The sequence below is a fragment of the Nelusetta ayraudi genome, unplaced genomic scaffold (assembly GCF_046127955.1).
Source record: "Nelusetta ayraudi isolate G7.1 ecotype Tasmania unplaced genomic scaffold, CSIRO-AGI_Nayr_v1 ptg000048l, whole genome shotgun sequence".
NCBI lineage: Eukaryota > Metazoa > Chordata > Actinopteri > Tetraodontiformes > Monacanthidae > Nelusetta > Nelusetta ayraudi.
Genome location: NW_027466098.1, coordinates 12,712,339 through 12,733,449, shown reverse-complemented (window position 1 = coordinate 12,733,449; position 21,111 = coordinate 12,712,339). Strand labels below are relative to the sequence as shown.

The 21,111-nt window shown below is 48.4% G+C and overlaps 1 protein-coding gene across 1 annotated transcript in view; it reads left to right on the top strand.

The window, feature by feature from the left end:
• The window catches only part of traf4a (tnf receptor-associated factor 4a), a 30,498-nt gene extending 12,285 nt beyond the window's left edge, over positions 1–18,213 (top strand). Inside the window, exons 2-7 of the mRNA XM_076036405.1 lie at positions 9,822–9,873; positions 12,776–12,880; positions 13,119–13,280; positions 14,099–14,260; positions 14,885–15,040; positions 15,783–18,213. Coding sequence (XP_075892520.1) covers positions 9,822–9,873; positions 12,776–12,880; positions 13,119–13,280; positions 14,099–14,260; positions 14,885–15,040; positions 15,783–16,415 — 1,270 coding nt within the window. The 3' untranslated portion in view covers positions 16,416–18,213. The remainder of the gene's footprint in view (positions 1–9,821; positions 9,874–12,775; positions 12,881–13,118; positions 13,281–14,098; positions 14,261–14,884; positions 15,041–15,782) is intronic.
• Positions 18,214–21,111: the final 2,898 nt, after the last annotated feature.

Genomic DNA, 21,111 nt, shown 5'->3' with positions numbered 1-21,111 from the left:
GAAGGCGGTGCAGAAATGAGCCGAGATAATCTCCTCGCTGGCCTCGCCTCGCCGTCAATGCGATGCAAGAATTTGTTGAGGTCAACTTCCTTTTTCTTTTCTTTTTTTTTGCGATAAATGTTTGCCGCTCTCGCAAATATTTTCACTTGCCTCTGCTTGTTTATAGCGCCGATGATTTTCCCATGCTTTTTTTTTCCAAAGTGACTCTTTGGCACCGAGAGAGGACCAATAAAACCTGCCGCTTCTGATGCGAAGGAAGATTCTCATCCCTTCCCTTCCTGTCGCTGCTAGTTCATGCCAGGTGCTGTTAAATCAGGAAACTTTATCTCCGTGCGGCCGCTGACTGATGCTTTGCCTCTGGTGGCCTTGAACAGAGTAAATTCTCTTCAAAGAGAAACTGTCGCTCCTGGCTTCCCTCGGATCTGGTGAAACAGAGCCGGCTGATTTCTTTTTTGAGAGAGAGAGAGAGAGAGAGAGTTTGTTAAAGGGGCCTCTTGTTGAGACCACAAGGAGGAGTTGCAGCGGGAATTGTGAGCGCTTGGAATCGAACAACAAACAGTATTCCCCCCCCGGTTTTCCCCACAGCGATAAAGATGTACATTTTTATGTCTCTCGGAGCAGTGCGCTCACCCAAGTAAAGACATTACAGTAAAGAAAAAAAGATTCTTTGCTGCAAGATACACTCACAATAGTATATGGTAACGGTGCAGGATTATATCTTTCTGTGGAGAATCAATTGCAATTCCATGTCAACACACGTCGTTGGTTCACGGTGCTGAATCTCCCGACCTCCTGGGCATTAACCCTCTGACCTTTGCTATAAATCTGTCCGAGTAACAATGCACGACAAACAAAAGGGAATCATCACCTCACTCAGAAGTTCATATGAGCTGTCAGACTACTTTCTCACTGTGAGGTATGTGTTTCATGCTTGTTTAGCATTGATTAGGGAATTTAAAGTTCTGGCAGCAAGCTCACTAGTTTGCACGTGCACATTCTTTATCTTGCGTTTGTATCTTACTAGATGTTCACTCACTAGACCTATTTTGCATCTCTCCTTCCATCTACCTCCAAGCAAGGAATCTCACGAGGGCCGCAGAATTGTGTCATTCCAGAGCAGAAATTAGCACAAATACCTGCGCATTAGCAGGCTTTTGTTTCCCAGGGCGACGCACATTAGGACTGGGTACATCCATTTCCCCGTTAGCACGACGGCCTGATGGCTCGCACATTAGCCACGAGCGCGCCTTAGCATCCGCGCTTAATCTGCATTAGCGCTGCAATTTCACGCTGCGCGTCTCGATCACGGCGGCTCCCGTAGCTGATTCATCGCTGCCGCCTTTTCCTCTCTCTGCCATATGCGTACGGCTGGCACGCAGCTCCGCTTTAATAGGCCAGTCAATGCCTTGGCAATCTCGCGTCCCGCGCAGGCATTCCGCAGGATTAGCGTGGCAGCGCCGCGGCTCCTCGAAGCCAGCCGCCGTCGCTGAAGATCACCCGCCCCTTTGAACAAGAAATCTGCCCTGTGACGCCGAGCTAAAATTAGACCAGCTGATTAATCTGCCTCGTATTTGCACGTGTTCGGAAGAAAATTATAGCGTGCAGCGTTACGGCCTGCCATTTGGGCCACGTTGTCGACCCGCTTTAAAAAAAAAAATTTTTTATTGCTGTTTAGCATCACTTGGGTGTTCGCAAATAGGTGCCGGTGCTTTGTAGAAACGGACAGTGGGAGTATTTCACACCCACCGCGTCACTGACGTCACTTCTTTTCCTTTCCTAGCACTTTGTAACCGACCAGCAGGTCCCCCCCACCCCCACACACACACACCTAAAAAACGTGTGACATGTTAAAGCTCAGGACTTTCATTGATCTCTGGAGGCAGTCCTCCACCAACCCCGGCCCTCCTCAGCACGCCCCTCCACCAGATCAAACGTGGAGCATCTCCTTTCATGCCCTCCTCCCCTTTAATGTTGGAAGCGTAGGCCCGTGTGTGCGCCTGTGTGTGTGTGTGTGTGTGTGCGCGTGTGTGTGCGCGCGTGCGTGTGTGTGTGTTGTTATACCTTTGTAATGGTGGTCTCTTTTTTTGCAGTCCTCTGCGTGGGTGAGGGTGACTGCTCCCTTGCATGCATGAGCTCAGCTCCTGCTGCAGCCAATTGGAAGCGCGTTGCTCAACCCCCCACCCTGCGCGCACACATCAGCAGCATTTAATGAATTAGATTGATTTTTTTTCCCTCCCCCGACTCTCTGCAGGCGGTATATAATCTGGGAAATAAAACAGACCCGGAATTCAAATAGATAGGTTTTTTTTAAAGGTCATTTTAATTGGAGGAAATGTACATTTTGTTTTTGCTTCTGTTTTTTTGTTTTTTAATTTTCAGTCTGTCATAACTTTTGATGAAAAAGAGACGGTTAGCTTAGCACAATGTCCGGCCTGTCGCACATGGGGACTGTCATGTACTAAATTAGAACTACATTTTTATGTCCATTAAAACTTTTTTACGCGAGTCATATATTTAGTCTTCAATCAAACTGAGGTTAGTGTTTAAAGCCCACCTCTCTCGCAGCCTGAGGTCCTGAAGTCTTTTTAAGACAGCGTGAGACGTCGTAATTCCGCGGATTGACCACTATGTCAAATTGGCTTCGCTGACTTCAGCGCACTCTCTCTGGGGGCCCCTTGGTTGTAGCCCCTCCCCTCTGTGATAAACAGTCTTTGTCAAAGTCCAATCGCACTGATGGAGGGAGACAGTGCGGCGAGGGCGGAGGGCTAGAAGAGTGGGTTGGGGGCGGAGGGTTGCTTGAGATTATAAATACTTGCAGGCGTTGTCTCCCCTCCTCACACACTTAAGAATGGATTATAGCATCTCTTCGCATTACGAGCAGCCCGCAGATGGCTGCGGCTCCCGCTGCCTGTGAGCCTCCCTCCACCTGTCCTTTCTTCTCTCGCCTTACTTCCTTACTTACTCACCACTTCTTTTTTCTAATCGCTCTGCGCAGCTACTTTTTCCTCTGGCAGGTGGATTTTCTTTCTTTTCTTTTTTTCTCAAGTTTGCTGTCAAGGTGTGCCCAAGGATGTTGCTCCTTTGGCTGTCTGAGTCATTTTTTAGAAGGGCTTAAAGATCCAAACAGGCTGGTTGTGCCTCAGCAACTTTCTTTAAATCTACAATAAACACAAATGTATTTTTTTTCAGGTCTGATATTTGGAGATCGATTAGCCAAAAAGATGATTATTGAAATTTGACCTTTGAAGAATTTTGGCCTGAAAAGCTTTGTTTACAAATAACAAAATGTACTATTACACTTCCTCTGTATCTGGTGTCACTGCATAGCTGGCATAGATAAATAAATAAATGTAAAAAAAAAAAATCAGGTGCTTCATGTGTAGCTGCATGCAAGTCGTTCGCAGATGGCCTGCGCTCGCAAATGTCAGCGCGGTGGGGTGAACCGTGAGGAGAGATGAATGTCATTACATAAGTGATGAGCGAGGACGGCCCCAGGTGTCCCGGCCGCCAGGACACGGCGGGCGTCCGCGTGATCGTGTCATCAACACCGGAATATTCCGCACGTGCACAAACATAAAGAAAATATCTAGGTTGAATCGAAACCTCCCATCTTCCGTTGGCATTTTCTGTTTCATTCTAGTGAGTTTTTTTTTTTTTTTCTATCTTGGTCCACATTTGGTCCCGGTGGGTGTTACAGGAGGTGCCGGAGATGAAGCCAGGGAAGGAGGCCAGACATCCTCCCACACATACGTACAGTCACTAGTAGTGCCTTTCCTTCCCTTGCATCATTTTTTTTTTCCCGAGAGTTTGGCAGCGCAGCACAATATTTGTCGAGATGAAGAAGCGTTGAAATAGAGATTAAAAAGTGCACTGCACCTTTTCTATTTTTTAAAATCGTCCGTACGACTGCGTGCAGTAAGAAAAGGAAGAGGCCCCAATTTTCTCGCCTGTCTCTTTAGGGCCGCGACACGGAGTCGGATGTAATTTACTCGCTGTCCTGTTGATAAGCGTGACCTGCAGACTGTCAGCCATTGTTGCTTCATGTGAAAACAGCTGCCGCTCGCTGCTGGTGACGAGCCGGCAGTGTCAGACGGGATTTTACAGGTGTCACGCATGGACAGTCTTCCGCCGTCAGGTTCCTGGAATCCTGTGCAGACTACCTACCTTACTGCTTATCAGCCACGTACACATAAAAACAGAAAGTCCCTTTTGGAACTCACCCTCTGTCTGTTATCTCAAACAATGCATTCATATTTACCCACAATAAATGTTTTCGTCTAGGCACTCAAGCGCTAATTCACACTGGACTATTTCCAATGACCTCGCTTCAAGGGAAAAATTATTAATCACTTAATTGATACTCTGGAGAGGAGTGAAAAAGATTCTGATATTTTACAGCAGATTGTCCTGCTCCCATTGATAAGATGACGTGCAGTTGTTGTGGCTAAGTCGCGCTAACTGGCTGAAAGGCTTTGGCGTGTGCTGGGCCATCAGGTCACTGCAGGCAGTACTGTGTTCACCAGAGAGGTTAAGTGGCCTGGCCTGCTTTCTTTACAGGGGAGGTTTTTGTGAATCAACAGATGACAACAATGCCGTACAACCTTTTACTTGAACAGCAACATACTTTTGCTAATGCTCACCCTCAGTTGCTAACTCCATGCAGGCTAAACTGTTCTGTTTCGCTACGGAGACGAAGTGAACGCAATTGTCAACGACATCAAAGATGCTTGTTTTTCTATTTTGGGTTGACTCTAGAGTGACTTTGGAATAAAAGGGATGAGAAGCTGTGAGTTTTGTTGACTTTGCAGGAGCTGCGCTGAAAGGGTAAATCGGCCGACTCCAGTCTTAATTTATACGAGCGTAATCAAATGTTATTACAGCATGCAGGCACTGCAAACCATAAACAGTCGTTACTGCGAGCCTCTTTATTCTGTCGGCTGTCTCCCCACTTCAAAACTTGCTCCACCGCCACCATCTCTTTACGAGCTGAATGGAACTCAGCCTTTATCGGGATCTATGGAAACACTTGTGGTAACCCGACTATTTCTTGCCAAACCCACTGCTGGGATTCCATATTCTCTATATAGGATGGATGTTAGCTTGCTAACAAGCTGCTAGCAGGCTTGTGACTCTTTTAGCAGTTTTAGTATATTTAAAAGCTGCAAAATTATTAAGTCTTCACGATTCTTCCAATGTATTTAGCCGGGTGGGCTACTAGCTCGTCCACGCGTGAGGAGCTCACGTGTGGCTTGTTCACAGTTATGACAAATCCCTCCTCGAAAAAAAAAAAAAAGAAAAAAGGAATGTCGCCGCGGCCACAAAAAGTGTCTGTTCGCAACGTAATCTCTGGCAAACCACAAGTGCGGACGGTTTATCTTGTCGCTTTTTGAAATACCACACAAGGAGCTGTCACAGCGTATAATGCCGTGTGGCCGTCCCACACAGCACGCCTGTTAAGCAGCAGTCAATCCACCTGTGGGCTGATGTGTCATCGCGCTCCTGTGAAAGTCGGAGCTGCTCCTCCCATTTTCTGAGGCAAACAAAAGGGGGCTGCTGAGAGCTGCGCTCAGAGGCAAATCAGCCTGTGGGCGAAAGACGCCCGCGATCGCATCGTATCGTGTTTCCCAGGGGTGGAGATGGCCAACCTCAGGCCCCCCCCCCCGCCTCACCTCCACCCTACTTTGGCAGACACACAAACGCGTTAATCCAGCGACTCCTGAAAACGAGGGGTAGAGCTTCGACTGTCCAAACATGTTCAACGGTATTTCGTTTGGAGTGGCTGGAGAAATAGCAATTTTAGCCGTTTCTCAGGTCGTTACGCCTGGAAGGGTTAGATTGTTAGTGTGGTTTGATAGGTACTGGATAGATAGTTACTCTCCTTGTTCCGTCCGGTTGTGGATGGCCAGCACAAAAGATGGCTGAAGAAACATTAGAAACCGATGACTCTGCTTGCAAAGTATGTTTGCTCACACCAAATTATAAAGTCATTACACAACTGATGCAAAATGTACAATCCCAGTTCATCGTGTCTCGAGTCAGCCGACAGCACACATCATTTAGAACTCGCAGCCCTTTTTCTGTGCTATAAATGAATAAACCTTCCCATTGTAGTATGAAAAGCGCTGGAACGCATGGGGGAAATAAATGACTCACACGTTGAACTGGCTCTAAAAACCCTGTGAAAATTATTCACAGTTTGAAGCTTGAAAGAAAGCCTTGCGCTCTGCACTCTGACACTAACGCTGGGACTCGTATGCGCTAAATCAAATTTATGTCACGGACAGAAAACAAAGCTCCGCGTTCCCTCCCTCAACTCCCCCCCCCCCCAGAGGTGAAGGAGGGCGTTTGGCTCTCGGTCCGCACCAAGGGCATTGTTGGAATTCAAGGTTCTGTTTGTGTGTATAAACTTAATCCCGGTCATAACTTGAAGAGACTGAAAGGGCTTAGCCAGGGGATGAACTTTAAGGCAGGCAGGGAGCTCCCGGGTCAAGTCCCCAAGATGTTATCCCGAGTCAATAAGAGAGGAAGGCATCATGCGACAGCTGCGTCCTGTTTGAGGTGCTAACGCGGCACCGAGCGATCACCGAAAAGACTCGTCTCCGTCTTCCTCTCGAGTCGGCCGCCACTTTTGTTTGTCTCGACAGCAGCGCCTTGGCGAAGTGACGGCTTGTTTTCGACAGTCGTCTTGAAGGTTAATGTGCGCTGTCTGTCACCGACACCCCCCCCCCCCCCTCCCCCTCGTCGCCTGCAGGCTGCCGACTGTCGCCTTAAAAAACGGCCCCCTGCCTCTCACCGGTGAGATTGAACCTGTGGGATCCGCGCACGTCTCCCCCCGTCTCCCCCCGTCTCCCCGAGGAGCCCAGTGACGAGGCGTGTTGCGACGGCCGTCCTCGTGGCTGCAGCTGCCAGAGTGGAAAAGCTGTTTAGTCTGAGGGACGTACAGAGTTTTGAGAGGGGAGAAAAACAAGCTGAGACGGTGTGACACGACTGAGAATTTGCAGGTGTTTCCCAACAGAGCCGTGGCCGAGGCGGAGCAGCTGCAGGGCCTCCGCCGCTTCTCCGACGGGCAGAAGGAGGTGATGAAATTTTAATGAGCGAGCCACTTGTTGACCGTACGCCGTCCGGCCCTGACGTCGCACTTCCCTGCTGCACCGCAGGGGCCTGAAACTCTTGTTCGGCACCCAGGGCTTGAATCGCAGTCGGAGTACAGGCACGGCGGTTCGCGCGAGGTCGTTTGTTTTTTGTTTTTTTTTCTCGACCCCACGTCCCGAACTCCCAGTGATGTACGTAAAGACGACGCGCTGAACGCATCAATACTATTGACAGCAGTGTCGTCAGCAATGGCTAACGATTAGCTCTGGGCGTCGCTTGCCAAGTAGGATAATCTCGCTATATATACACATACATACATACAAACATACACATACATATATATATATATGTGTGTGTATATATACAGTACAGCAGAGAGAGAGTTGTATGGCCAGTGAATGATTGCTGTGTTGTTGTGCTTTTGTGTGAACTGGGAGCTGTAAGCTGAACGGTCTGTATGAGATAAATAAAGTTTTCAGAATCTGAGAACTCGGAGCGCGTGACGTCATATCCGCTACTGGCTAAACGGCGAACTTGTAGTTTTGCTTGTCATACTCAAGTCAGTTTGACGAGTGACACGACGGCAAAGCGGACTTGTCACTCAGGTCGTGTCAGCCTAGCTCGACGCCTCTGAAGCGGAGCTCCCTTCACCTTTCGGCTCGCGAGCGGCCGAGTTGAAGACCGGCGAGCTCGCGAGTGCGCGCGCGGCTGCGCCGGGAATCTTCTCGTCCTCCCCGCGAGCGGCGGAGAGAGGAGGGAAGGGAGGAAGGAATCGTCCTGACAGTGTGTGACGACGCTCTCTTCGCCTGTCCGCCTCTCTGTGCGTCACACGCACACACACACGCGGTGACCGACCGGGCTGGTTTGAGCGCCTCGGGCCACCTCAACCCCCGTCCCTCCCCTGCCCCTCCCCACTCCATGTCCCCAGCTCGCGAGGACCTGTCGCTTCCCATCTCCTCTCCTGTCCGCGCGCCCATTTGTTTCAGGACGAGGCGGTGGCGTCGATTCCTCTCTGCGCCGTAAAAAATATATGTATAGATTTAAAAAAAAAAAAAAAAAAAAAATGCTTTTCGCTGATCACGAGATGCCGCTGACTCGGGCCCTACCGTCCTTCTCGAATCGATTGACCCTCTTCAGCCCGCCGCGGCTCGCTGTAATTGGTCTCCAGCATCCCCGCTGACACAGTGACCCTAATGGAGGAGAATTACCGCTGTCTCGTCATGCATTAACCTCCCCCTGTCCCCTCCTCAACCCCTCACCCCCTTCCCCTCTTTTCATCAAGTCACCCCACCCCCGAACCCTCCCCCCCGACCCCTCCCCCGTCTTTTCAACACTTCCTGGTTTTCCAAGCAGCTGGGTAGACGGGGCGAAATGCACACACAGGGACTCCCGTCCCATCACATGTTCCCTTTGTCCCTGGGGAGTGACAGTCATGTGACGGCACAGCACATTAAATTAATTCGCCCCCCGCACCCCAAGAAAAAAAAAAAGGTGGGGGGGCAGACTCTTTTCTCATTGCCGTCCCTACAATTAGTTTTAAAAATACCCGAGCTGTGGTCGGGCTGAGATGAGGGTCCTCTCCTCTCAGTATCGGAGGTCAGCTCACCCCTCGGGGCCACGTGTCATGTGAACAAGAGGCGTTTTTGTCCATCTGAAATCTCACTAACGGGTCAAGAATGTGCGTTTAAAAAAACCCATGCAGTGGCAGGAGGCTTTTCAAAAATGGATTTAAATCCCTGCGTCAAAGAGGCGAAAAGAATAGGGGGTAAGAAAATGTCCAGCGTGATGGAACCATTCGGCTGATAACCCAGAAATTGCGGACGGTCCCAGCGAACGCCGCTGATGCGGAAACGGCAGTCGTGATTTGGGGAGATCAGCCACCAGTTTTTCCTCCTCTCCCGAGCAACCTTTTTGTCACTTCCAATGAGTTTTTGCGGCGCGGCCCGCCGGACTGTGTGGCGGCTCACTGTAAGCGCCTCTATTATTTAAAAAGCATGAATATTTCATGACGACATCAGGGTTTGGATGTTGCGAGAGGGGCCTGCAGCAGTGAGCTAAAAACTCGGGGGTTTCCTCGGCACGGAGGCCCTGCCGTGAAAACAACTCGTGTTTGGGTCGAGCCGAGAAGGAAAAATGTGCAAATGTTGGTGTTTCCCCCCTGAAGGACGGCGGCCTTGAGGAGGAAGGTTCGCACCGATTCGCTCTCAGCGTGACGTGTTTCTTATTCAAACAGCCAGAAATTAAACATTCGCACGCAGACGCTGTGAGAGAAAAAAAGTGTCAAAGCAAACTGGGAAGGAGATCTTCCGTCACCCCTTCACGCGTCCAATCTGCTTCCAGCTTCCGGTTTTGTTCTTCGCCGTAATAAAAATCCGTGCACAGCGATCCTCAGAGAGGGCGGATATAAAAGATGAAAGAGCCCGAGTCATTAAAGCCTCTGTCTTCGTGATCAGACTCTCTTGTGCACGCGGCGTGCGAGCGCGCGTCCCGGGATGTCACGCCGCGCGACGAGTCAAAGAACTTTTTTTCTTACGCAAAAGAAGAGACGGAACAAAAGAGGCGGCGGTGATCTTCAGCTCCGCTTCCACTCGCTAATCTGACTGAAACGCTCCGCGTGATATTTTACAAAAAAAATGTCTCCTGCGCTTTTTGTCTTGTGGCCGCTCCCTAATGTGATTTATTCCAACAATGACCAAACTTTTCTGCTCTTCTCTCTTCTTCTGTTGCAGTGAGGGCGTCTTCAAGTGTCCGGAGGATCAGCTGCCGCTGGACTATGCCAAGGTACATTTTACGCCGTCCAACAAGATGTTAAACGCTGTAAAACTTAAAAAAAAACAAAAAAAACAAGTGAGTACGCATGTTCCAAAACAATGTCAAGATGATAGAAATGACATCATCACGTCTTCTGCATCCAGCTGGAAGCTTGCAGCAAGTCGCAGGCCTTTCAGCTGAACAGCGACTTTTATGACCTTATAATCTGAATAGATAAGCGCTGAACACATTTTTTGGAGGGGATTTGAATCACGGCTTCTCCCCAGTATTCACCGGCAGATTTCTGCATGTGAAGCGTCTTGTGTTCGGAACTGTGAAGGCAATAAAGGGAAGTTCCGCCGGGGATGAATCTCTGGTTAAAGCATTAATCTTGAAGCCAAGGGAGATTCTATTACGTCTCTAGCAGCGGGGAAGCAGGCCGAGTTTGCCTCTGCTCCCACCCCCACCGCCAAAAAAATATGAAAAGCGTAAAAGAAGTGTATCCGCACTTCAGCCGAGCTCTTTTTAAAAAGCGGTTAATCAGATTGTACCCCCGGGGGGGGTGGAAGGAGATAGCAGGCTTCTTCTATTCATCCTCTCCGCTCACATGCGTCTCTGTTGCAACGTGAAAGAGGGCCACCGGCCTCCTTCCTCCACCCCCCTCCCCACCCTCACAGATCAGCCAATGAAAAGTCAGCGATAAGCTCTGTTTCTGTGCAGCTCCGGGGCGTCATTCCGACTGGGTTGGGGCGCTTCTCTTAGCTCGCTTACTTAACATTAGCCTGATTTTAGCCGCGAAGCAATTAACCTGCAACCGCGGCGCTGCAGGTCCGCGCCCAGAGCGACGGAGGCGCCTGTAATAGCCGGGACTCCCCGCGGGAAGGACCCCTCCCGCCCCCAACCCACCTGTCAGACGTTGTGATTTAGCCTCTCAAGCCCCACAGCCGCCTGCAAATTACACCGTCTTGGTGGTCCAAAGCTCGCTCTCTCTCTCTCTCTCTCTCTCTGTCTTTTAAAAAGAAGAAAGAAAAAAAAAAACACAAAAAGCAACCCTACTCTGAGCAGGGCACGGAGTTCCAGTCATTAAAGGATTGGGCCGCTGCGGCGCTGCTACTGGTACTGCTACTGACAATGACTGAAGAGCAGTGCACCCCCAGAGTTGGAGCTGCAGAGAGCTTAAAGCCCTTATCTGCCAGGGGACTAAGTTATTAAAAGGTCAGGTATTGCCGTCCTTCTGCAGATTCCAAGTCGGGATCTGCTCTGTTTTAGAGAAATCATTTCATTCTGGGTCCAATTTCTTTCGGAGTGGGACCAGAACGATAGTAGAAAACATATGTTAGTTTCCGCAGAGGAAAAAATTTGAACCATGTTTTTTTTGTTGTGCGTGATTTAAAAAGAAAATAGATACTGGAGCTCTGAGGCCGATACTGAGCTGTTATTTGTTAAGAGGGCTGTTGTGACATTTTGAGGAAGTGGCTTTTCTTGTTTGACCAGCGCTGCACTCCTGCGAGCGCACGTGGGGCGGGGGAGGGTCGGAGGCCGTAAATCCTCGGCTCTGACGGGCCGCTGAGGAGGATTTGGTGGGTGTTTGGTGCAGAAAAGCGACACAACCGCATCTGCCCCGGGGGGGGAGTAAATAACTCCCCCTGTTCTCCGTCTCTCTCTCTCTCTCCCCGCGTCACCGTTTCTCTCAAAGCCTCCACAAAATAATAAATCACAAACCAAACCGTTGTTTCCTGCCGCGGCGGCCGCGTGGACTCGCTTGGTTCTTAAGCAGCCACGTCTCAAATCGTTAATGAGCCGTGGACTGTTTATGTGCAAGATGATGATAATTACAAAGCCTTTGGTTGAAACACGTCTTTGTCTTTGCCTGACTGACGTTTTTATGTGACGGTGAAGACGTCACGAGCGCGCGCGACACCCATTGTGTGATTCACTGACGTCTCCGCCGGCTCGGAGCAATGAGAAAAACGCTCTCGTCCCGCAGTCGCGAGGACCAAGCTCATGGTTTGGCTCATGTTGCCTTTTTTTTGTTTATTTGTTTGATAGTGAGACATGGAAAACTTTGCTCCTTCATGTGGGGATTTTATGTAGTGGAGTTACACAAAAAGGGGTCTCAGCATTGTCTTATGCTCGAGTAGAGATGCAATATAATACTGTTGATGTGTAAAAGTTGACAAAAAAAAAACCAACATCCTGTATTTCAGAACTTTATGAGGTTTTTTTGTTCAGCCAATGAAATGTTTTACATGGTTTTGAGTCTTTGGCTGTAAGGCTTGTGGGAACAAATGTTTTAACCCATGATGGAAAATCTAAAGTTTCACAGGAGGGGAAAGAATTCTAATCAACTGGCGTCCAACATAAAAGTCAGCGTAACATAACAACGTGCCTCCATACTGCCTGCGTGGTTCATGCATGTGTCGGGAAAGACGTGGCAGCTCAGTTTTGACTCCAAACAACAACATTAACATCATGTTTTACCCACAACATCTGCTGCTGCCTCCTCACTTGGATGCATGCGAGCCTGCAGCCAATCAGCAGGGACAATACATAGCTGTGTGTGTTTCCATGCTGAGTGGAAGGCTAGCCCGAAGTTATTTTTAATACAACAAGAAGTAAGACAATGATAAGTCATGTTTGTTTGTGTGTGTGTGTGTGTGTGTGTGTGTGTGTGTGTGTGTGTGTGTGTGTGTGTGTGTGTGTGTGTGTGTGTGTGTGTGTGTGTGTGTTGTTGTTTTTTTTCTTTTCTTTGCTGCTTTACACTGGTGCACATGACTGTCAGAGAGTATCTATTGCATGGAATTCTGTCCACTGGCGAAACTATAGAAGGGAAAATACATCGGCCGAGCCTCGGTGAACAAATGTATCTGCTTACGGTTTAGGGTGACCTGCAGTCTCCCTGTAACCGTTCTCCCTTCACATGCGTCTCCAGATCTACCCAGACCCGGAGCTGGAGCAGCAGATCCTGGCGCTGCCCATCCGCTGCATCCACAGCGAGGAGGGCTGCCGCTGGACAGGCCAGATGAAGCAGCTGCAGGTGAGCAGCCCCCCTTTGAAGCCCCGCGATGTTCAGCTCTTTATTGAAACGACTGTTAAAACACTGAAAGAATGGATGACGTACAGCTATTTTATTACATACTTACCATTGATATCATTTCTTCAAGTTCAGAGGGCCAGACTAAAAAGCCTAGTGGGCCGCATATGGTCCCCCGGGCCATAGTTTGCCCACGCCTGGTCTAATGCCTCTCTGTCTCTCTCTCTCTTCCCCCTTAAAGGGCCACTTCTCCACCTGCGCTTTCAACGTCATCCCCTGCCCCAACCGCTGCTCCGTCAAGCTGACGCGCCGCGACCTGCCCGACCACCTGCAGCACGACTGCCCCAAGCGGAAGGTCAAGTGCGAGTTCTGCGGCAGTGAGTTCACGGGCGAAGCCTATGAGGTAAACACCCAACCAGAATTGCTTTTTTTTTTTTTTTTCCTTTCTTATTTTCCGTCTCCCGGCTTGGCCCCAAAACATCCCAACGTGCTGAAAACAGTTTCAGCACCTATGTGAAAGAAATCTTTGTGCGCAGCATCGGGGAGGGGGGAGAAGAGTGCACGTGTGCTGCGGAAAGTTGCTGGTTTGTTTTGCAATAACACGTGCGCAGGGGAGAGGAGATGAAGTTTGACTGTCCTGCCCTGGGGATTCCTCTCGCTGCCCGCTCCCCTTATTGACTCTGGAGCTCTCACTTTCCCCTCCGCACGCGAGTCAAAGGGCCCATTTATCCACCTTTTTGGCCCTCGCTTTGGAATAATACACAAAATAAAAACATCTCGGCAACACTAATGAATGACATTCGAGCGCTCGCCTTCAGAGATGGAGAGATTTAATTAGATGATGTAACAGCTGCCAGTCCTCGCAGTGAAAACACTGACACGGGCATATTGTGGCATCTTGCAGAGTTTTTTCTTCTGAAATTGTCAAACAGTTATACAATCATTTTTTTTTATTCAGCAATGCAGGTTTTGTTATTATTCTGCACAAGGGCCACTGATTTTTCTTTTTTGTCCGTCGTGTCTTGATGTAAATAATTTATTGTAATTAAACTAATATATTTAAACCATATTTCTAAATGTATCAAAGAAGAATGTATGAGAAATACATAAAAAGAAAAGAAAAACACTCAAGAAATGAAATCTTTTCGAGATGCAAAATAAAAATTCTGGTAAACCAGCTGCGCAGAGCCTGTGTTAACTGTCCCGTGTGTTTCCCCACAGAACCACCAGGGCGTCTGTCCCCAGGAGAGCGTCTACTGTGAGAACAAGTGCGGGGCGAGGATGATGCGTCGACTACTGTCCCAACACAGCATGGCCGAGTGTCCCAAGCGCACGCAGCCCTGCAAGTACTGCGGCAAGGAGTTCGTCTTTGACACGATCCAGGTCGGCTTCCCATCACAGGCCTCCCCCTGTTACGTCCCGAACAACCGCTCCGTATCTCGCTGATCTCGTTATATTTCGGCATGATGGAACTCGTCAAGCTGAGCAGTTTTCTCAGAAATTGGGACTCGTGCGGATCTCTTGCGACTCACAGAGAGCTTCCGTGATTTCATCGCATCCCTGTCTGGCAGCCGGACGTTAGTGAGATCTGCAGTTTCGTTTGGCTGTCGGGTTTTTTTTCACGTGGAAGCTCACATGCATGGCCCGAGCCTTAACTGTCAGTTACCCTCTGCCCGCATCGTGTTCCCGAAATGCAAAAAACCTGTGTTGTTTTTTCCCCCCAGACGTTTTAATTTTCACATGGGCACATATATTAGTTCAGATTCGGTCTCTACTGCGCAGTTTGGAGTTGATATATTTGCTTTTCCAGAGTGAAGTTTGCATGTTTCTTTCCAGTGCATGTGTGGGTTTCCACCAGACACTCCATATAAATGCAAGTCGGCTAATTGGTGGCTCTAAATTACCTCTTGACTCCTACGGCCCCGTGGAGAACGTGTCTTTATCGCTAGCCCCCTCCTTCACTTATTCACACATTAATTCCCTCCTGTCTTATGTTATGCATTGCAGAACCACCAGTACCACTGCCCTCGCTTCCCTGTCCAGTGTCCAAACCAGTGCGGGACGCCCAACATCGCCCGGGAGGATCTGGCTAACCACGTGAAGGACAACTGCGGCAGCGCGCTCATCCTCTGCCCCTTCAAAGACGCCGGTTGCAAACACAGGGTAAGATTGGCCAACATCGCCTGGCCTGCGAAGAGACGCGCCGCTGCGGTAGACGCGCTTCCCTTCGCGTTCTCGTCACGTTCCCTCTGGCTCGGCTCGCCGTCCTGGGCTCAAGATGTTATGAGCAGACTTTGTGCGCCTGTAGGGTCTGTTTTAATGAGAAAGATACTTTTATTTTCTCGCGGCGCATCGGGCGTTTATTTTTAAAACCGGCATCAGCGTGACTCAGCGCGGACATGTGCACCAAGAACAGACGCAGATATACAGTCATCCCCCGTTATTTATTTATTTTGTCCTGCAGCCCAGGATGAAGCAGATGTTGCACGAGTGTTATTTTTATCGGACGATTTTCAAAACCTCCGCCGTCTGCGAAGCGGTGGCATTTTTTCTCTCTTTTTCTTCTTTCAAGAGCCAAAATATCAGTTTAGAGATTTTTTATTTATTTATTTTCTTCCAGTATGTGCATCTCTATCTTTAGCTCTACCTGTCTTTATCTCCTGTCTTTGGAGTCTTGGCATAAGCATGCATTTTTAATATGCATATATTTCTATACATACAAGGTGTATAATGTTATGGATGTCATGTGAATATTAAAAACTGCACAGTAGAAGCCATCCAGATGTCTTAAACATATATAGGAATCAAAAAATGAACAAAATCACTTCCTCTTGTACTTGATACTTCATGACGTATAAAATCTTTTTGCACGTTGGATTTAAATCTTATCTTCTTCCTCCATCAGTGCCCCAAACTGGCTATTGGCCGTCACCTGGAGGACACCACCAAGTCTCACCTGACCATGATGTGCAACCTGGTGGGGCGCCAGCGGCAGGAGATCCTGGAGCTGCGGCGGGAGATGGAGGAGCTGTCGGTCAGCCACGACGGCGTCCTCATCTGGAAGCTCAGCGACTACACCCGCAAGCTGCAGGAGGCCAAGCTGCGGAGCAACCACGAGTTCTTCAGCCCGCCCTTCTACACCCACCGCTACGGCTACAAGCTGCAGGTGTCGGCCTTCCTCAACGGCAACGGCAGCGGCGAGGGCTCCCACCTCTCCGTCTACATCCGCGTGCTGCCCGGCGAGTACGACAACCTGCTGGAGTGGCCCTTCTCCTACAAGGTGACTTTCTCCATCCTGGACCAGAGCGACCCGTCGCTCTCCAAACCCCAGCACATCACCGAGACCTTCAACCCCGACCCCAACTGGAAGAACTTCCAGAAGCCCAGCAGCAGCCGCAACTCGCTGGACGAGAGCACCCTGGGCTTCGGCTACCCCAAGTTCATCTCGCACGAGGAGATCAAGAAGAGGAACTACATCCGAGACAACTGCATCTTCGTCAAGGCTTCGATAGAGATTCCCCAGAAAATAATGTCCTAAGACCTCGCTGTCTGGGCTTTTTTTTTTTTTGCCCTCAAAGGAGAAGGATAGGCTAACATTTTACGACTTCTACTCACTTACCCTTTAGATACTTTCTGCCCTGACAGCCTCTCCAGCAAAGAGCTTGAAGCAAGTCTGTTTGGCGGCGTGCGCTGACTCGGAGGACCTAGATGTATCGCAGAGGACATCGAGAGCGTTTGGGCCGCAGAACCATCGCTCCCCCCTCCCCTCAACCCGGTGTTTCCTTCTTTCTTCATTTTATTTCTTTGCGAATCCGTTTGTCGACCTTTTATCACAGTCTGCAGCAAAAAGCCTTGGAAATCAAACAGTGCCTAGAAAGTTTATCTTAAGTTATATATTTGTTGTTGTTTCCACAGTGTACGTGTTGAAAGATTATGGAAGAAGCTATACAAAGAGAGAGCGAAGGGCTTGGCGGTGGGTGATGGGGGGGTTGGGTGGGGTGGGGGGAGGGGGGGGGGTTATTGGTAGCTGGTCGGCGAGGATCCGCAGGCGAGGGGGGCTCAGCAGACTCCAGCTCAAGCCTCACTGCCTTTGTTTTTACCACGCTCGTACAGTACACGCCTATTGATCCCTTAACAAACGCGAGCGCTCCGTAAGTGACTACGCAAAAACATCCAATCGATGTTCCCAAGTGAGAAACTCGCAGCTTTAACCTTTGTGTTTTTTTTTTTTTTCACATTTTGAGGGAATAGTTTGACATTTTGGCTGGATTGAACGAGATCAATGCGACCAATGCATGCATTGTCTGTCTGTCTGTCTGTCTGTCTGTCTGTCTGTCTGTCTGTCTGTCTGTCCGCTCAGTATGAAGCTGCGAACAGCAGAAAAAAATACAAGAATGAGAAGTGGAACCTACAAACTGTAATGTTATTTTTCTTCTATGTTTAAAAGCAAGAGTACGCTCACAAAATAGTTTGTCCAATTTTTTATTTACTCTTAAAAACAATGTCATGAGCTGCAGCTCAGTGTTGGAGAGAAAAAAATCATAAAAAAAAAAAAGAAAAGCTGTGTCCGTGTAATTCTTCTGCACAAGATGCAAGAACTTCCACTTCCTCGAATGCCAAACTGTTCCTCCAGAGTTCCCGCCTCTCCGCCGCGTGCCCGGCCTCCCGCCGTCGTGTTTTCGGTCAGTGGTGGTCTGATACCCGGCCGTCAAGACTCTTCTTCTGGAGCATGCAGCTGTACCAAACTTCACGAGTCTTCGCGTCCACTGTGGGGACTTATCAGTAGGGGGATGGAGAGGTGGTGGGGGGGTGGGCGAGAAAAGCACCTTTTGAAAGTCTTCGCACGGGCAGAGCGCACCGAGAGGCCAGTTGTCTGTTGCGGGGACGACTGAGCAGTGAAGGAAAAGCCACGTGGCCTTTTGTTTTTTCTTTCTTACGAAAAAAAAAAAGTACGTCTTCGCATGAGAGTCTAAGGGGGCCGAGCAGGGCAGCGTTTGAACACACATGCATGCTTCATGTGCAAACACCTGGACCACGTCTTTTTTTTTTTTTTTTTTTTAAACATTTTTATTATTTTTTATTGTACTGTAACCTGTATTCTTGAAACCCACTCCCACGGACGGCTTCTCTGTCTCTTTATCGGACCATCCAAGTGGACACTTGTCAACAAATGATGCTCTTTTTTTTTTGTTTCGTTTTTTTAAAGTTCTCCATTTTGTTTTTGTATACAAAAGAAATGTGAATGCTGTTGGTGAGATGACCTTAAGAGACGATGGACACTCTGCTGTGAGACGTTCAAAGACCCTGGTTTGGATGGCGGACTGTTGGTGGTGGGGCGGGGGAAAGACGCTGAATGCACTTACCCGTCTGCATGGCGGGCGCCATCGGAGGACGTTCATGGGTCGGGGTACGATCGTTACGTTTGTGAATACTAATGTAAAAAAAAAAAAAAAAAAATGCAGAAGCACATTCTGTCTTTTTATTACTCGACATGGAAACATGTATGATTTCCTTTCATAATGCCAGCTGATATTTTCCAGTGGTGTGGAAGAAGTGAGGAGATGTAAAAAAAAAAAACCTTTTTTTGTAAGATTGTGTATTTTTAAAAAAAAAAAAAGACTTAGCTGTTTTATACAAACACCTTTCATTGGAGAGTCGGGGTTGACTTTGAGATTTTCAGACTCGTTCGTCTCTTGGACATTTGGATAAGTTGTTTGTACTCGTGGTTTGAGCCTCACATACTCTGTCTGTATTCTGAGTATTTCCTCTTTAAAGTATTTATTTTAGGGAGCCGTCATGTGAGTCTTTACTTATGGCGCAAATGTTTTAATATGTCGATTGATGAGTGCTTGTCAATTTCTTAATTGAAATAAAAAAATACCATATATTACTGTGGCGTCGGCGTGTGGTGTCAGGCGCAAGCACAGACTGTGGAGAAGCTCGAACACACAGCGACAGCAGGGGACGGAGCTTCATGGCTTCTGGACAAACACAAGTGAGTAAACTTGACGCCTGAAATAGACGCTACTTCTTGGGTGTTAAGTTAAGTTACGTTTAAAGATCGTGACTCATCTAGAATATTCTCTCTGGTGTGTGATTCATACCAGACAGACGAATGTTGTTGATGCCACTGTGAGCATGAAACCAGACGGTAACTTTACACTCGCATAACCAGTTTGACTGGCTGGCATTGTCTCATTTGCTATTTTAAAGGGACAGTTCATCCTACAATCCAAAACAAACACACGTCCTTGATACGTCCGGATATCTCTTCAGAGGGTCACTTAGTGTTGTAGTCAAGACCGCACCAACCCAGATCAAGACATTATCAAGACTAGAGAGTATCAAGATCGAGACAAGACCAAGACATTTAGAGTTCGAGACCAAGACTTTATACATCAAAGAAAAATAACAACAAAACAGAAAAAATCGACAGTATCTTTTATAAATTCAAGTTTGCTTTCAAAATGAACAGCAACATCTCTTTTCAGCAAGCTATCTTTTCATAATTTCCTTGAACATGTTGCTGCTTTGCCAACTATTTTGAACCATTTTCAAAAAAACAACTTTTCTTCATAAAATTAAAAAAAATAAACGAGGAATAAGGGGCTTTGTTACTCTGGATGTCACAAACTGAGCATTAAAGGCATCAGCTGGATTCTTTTCCCTTATTGTCTGTCATTGTAGAGATGGCTGAGTCTTGACCCGTCTTAATCAAAAATCCAGAGTTCGTCCAGTCAGAGACCGAGACAAGGCCGAGTAAATAGGCCTCCGAGTCCGAGTCAAGACCGTGACCCTTAAAAAGTGGTCCAATCTTGAGTACTACAATACTAGGGTCACTAGATTCTCACTCTGGTCATTGCAATTGGGACGTGTGAGCGTGTCAGCAGGTTAGCATGCTACATAACTTTGTTAGACTTCAGGGGTTTTTTTTGGTTTTGTTTTTTTAAAACAACACTTTTAGAAATGAAAATGTCCATCCATCCATTTTCTACCAGTATCTCTCCTGCACTTGGGGTTCATGTGGCTGCATGAGCCAATCCCAGCAGTCTTCTAGGGGCGGGGTTACACCCCACACAGGTTGCCAGTTCATCGCAGGGTCACATTTCGAGACAGCAGCCATCCACACCCACGCTCACACCTGCAGACAATTTCCTGTTGCCAGTCAGCCTGCCGTGTGTGTCGTGTGCGAGGAAGCCGGAGAACCTGAAGAGAACCACACGGAGAACATGCAGAAAAGGCCCTGGAGGACTAGCTTCACATGCTAGCGACAGCGCTAACGGCTGCGGCGCCTGCTCAGGGAGTCAAAGGTGAGGGCAGAGAAACACACGCTGTCAATTCGCCGTCTGCGGTCAGTTCATGCCAGTCACTGCTCTGCAGTGTTCACACCAAGAAGGTTTCTGACTCTGTGTGTGTGGAGGCTGTTCTGCTCCCTGAGTCTGGCTGTGATTCTTTCCAGGTACTTTGACTTATTCACTTTTTCCTATAGTCCAGAAACGTGCACTTTAGAGTAAACAGCAGCTCCAAGTCTTCAATAGCTGTGACTGTGGACGTTTGTTTGCCTCTCAGCATAAAATAAAACAAAAACAAAAAAAACTGATGACTTTTCCAGCGTGTTCCCCACCTTTTCCCCCAAGATGGGGACAGACTCCAGCACCATCTCCAGGATAAACAGTGCTATAAAAATGGTTGGAAGGTTGGCTCGGTTCAGTGCAACTTCCCCGCATCAACTGAGTGTTCTATCCCTTGGAGGACTTGGATTAATATGACAGCATCTCCAGGAGATTCCCTTACACATTACACATGATGGCTTTTGCTGTTGGCAAACTAAAACGAAATCAGTTATCGGAATAAACTGAGATTGTGTTCCAGTTCCAAGACCAACGCAACACAGCAATTTTTTATTTTTTTTTTACCTCCATTCACTTGGTGATCTGGGTCAGAGGTGAAGTCGCTCTCTACCCGGCCGCTTTTTTCCCCCCCCCAGTCTGTTCCAAAGATGGTCGAGACGAGAGGAAGCCAGGGAGAGCAGAGGAAGCGAGGCGGACACCAGCCCGGCTTTGAAGCCGTGCCAGGCGTTTGCATGAGACGGCAGTTTGGATGATGTTCAGCGCAGGAGGAAAACAAGCTTTTAATGTGAAAGTCGTCGAGAGGTCCCTCAGGAAGACGGAGCTGTTTTTCATTTTCTCCGCGACCGTGGGGGCCAAAATCTTCCGACGACTTTTCATTTCTCT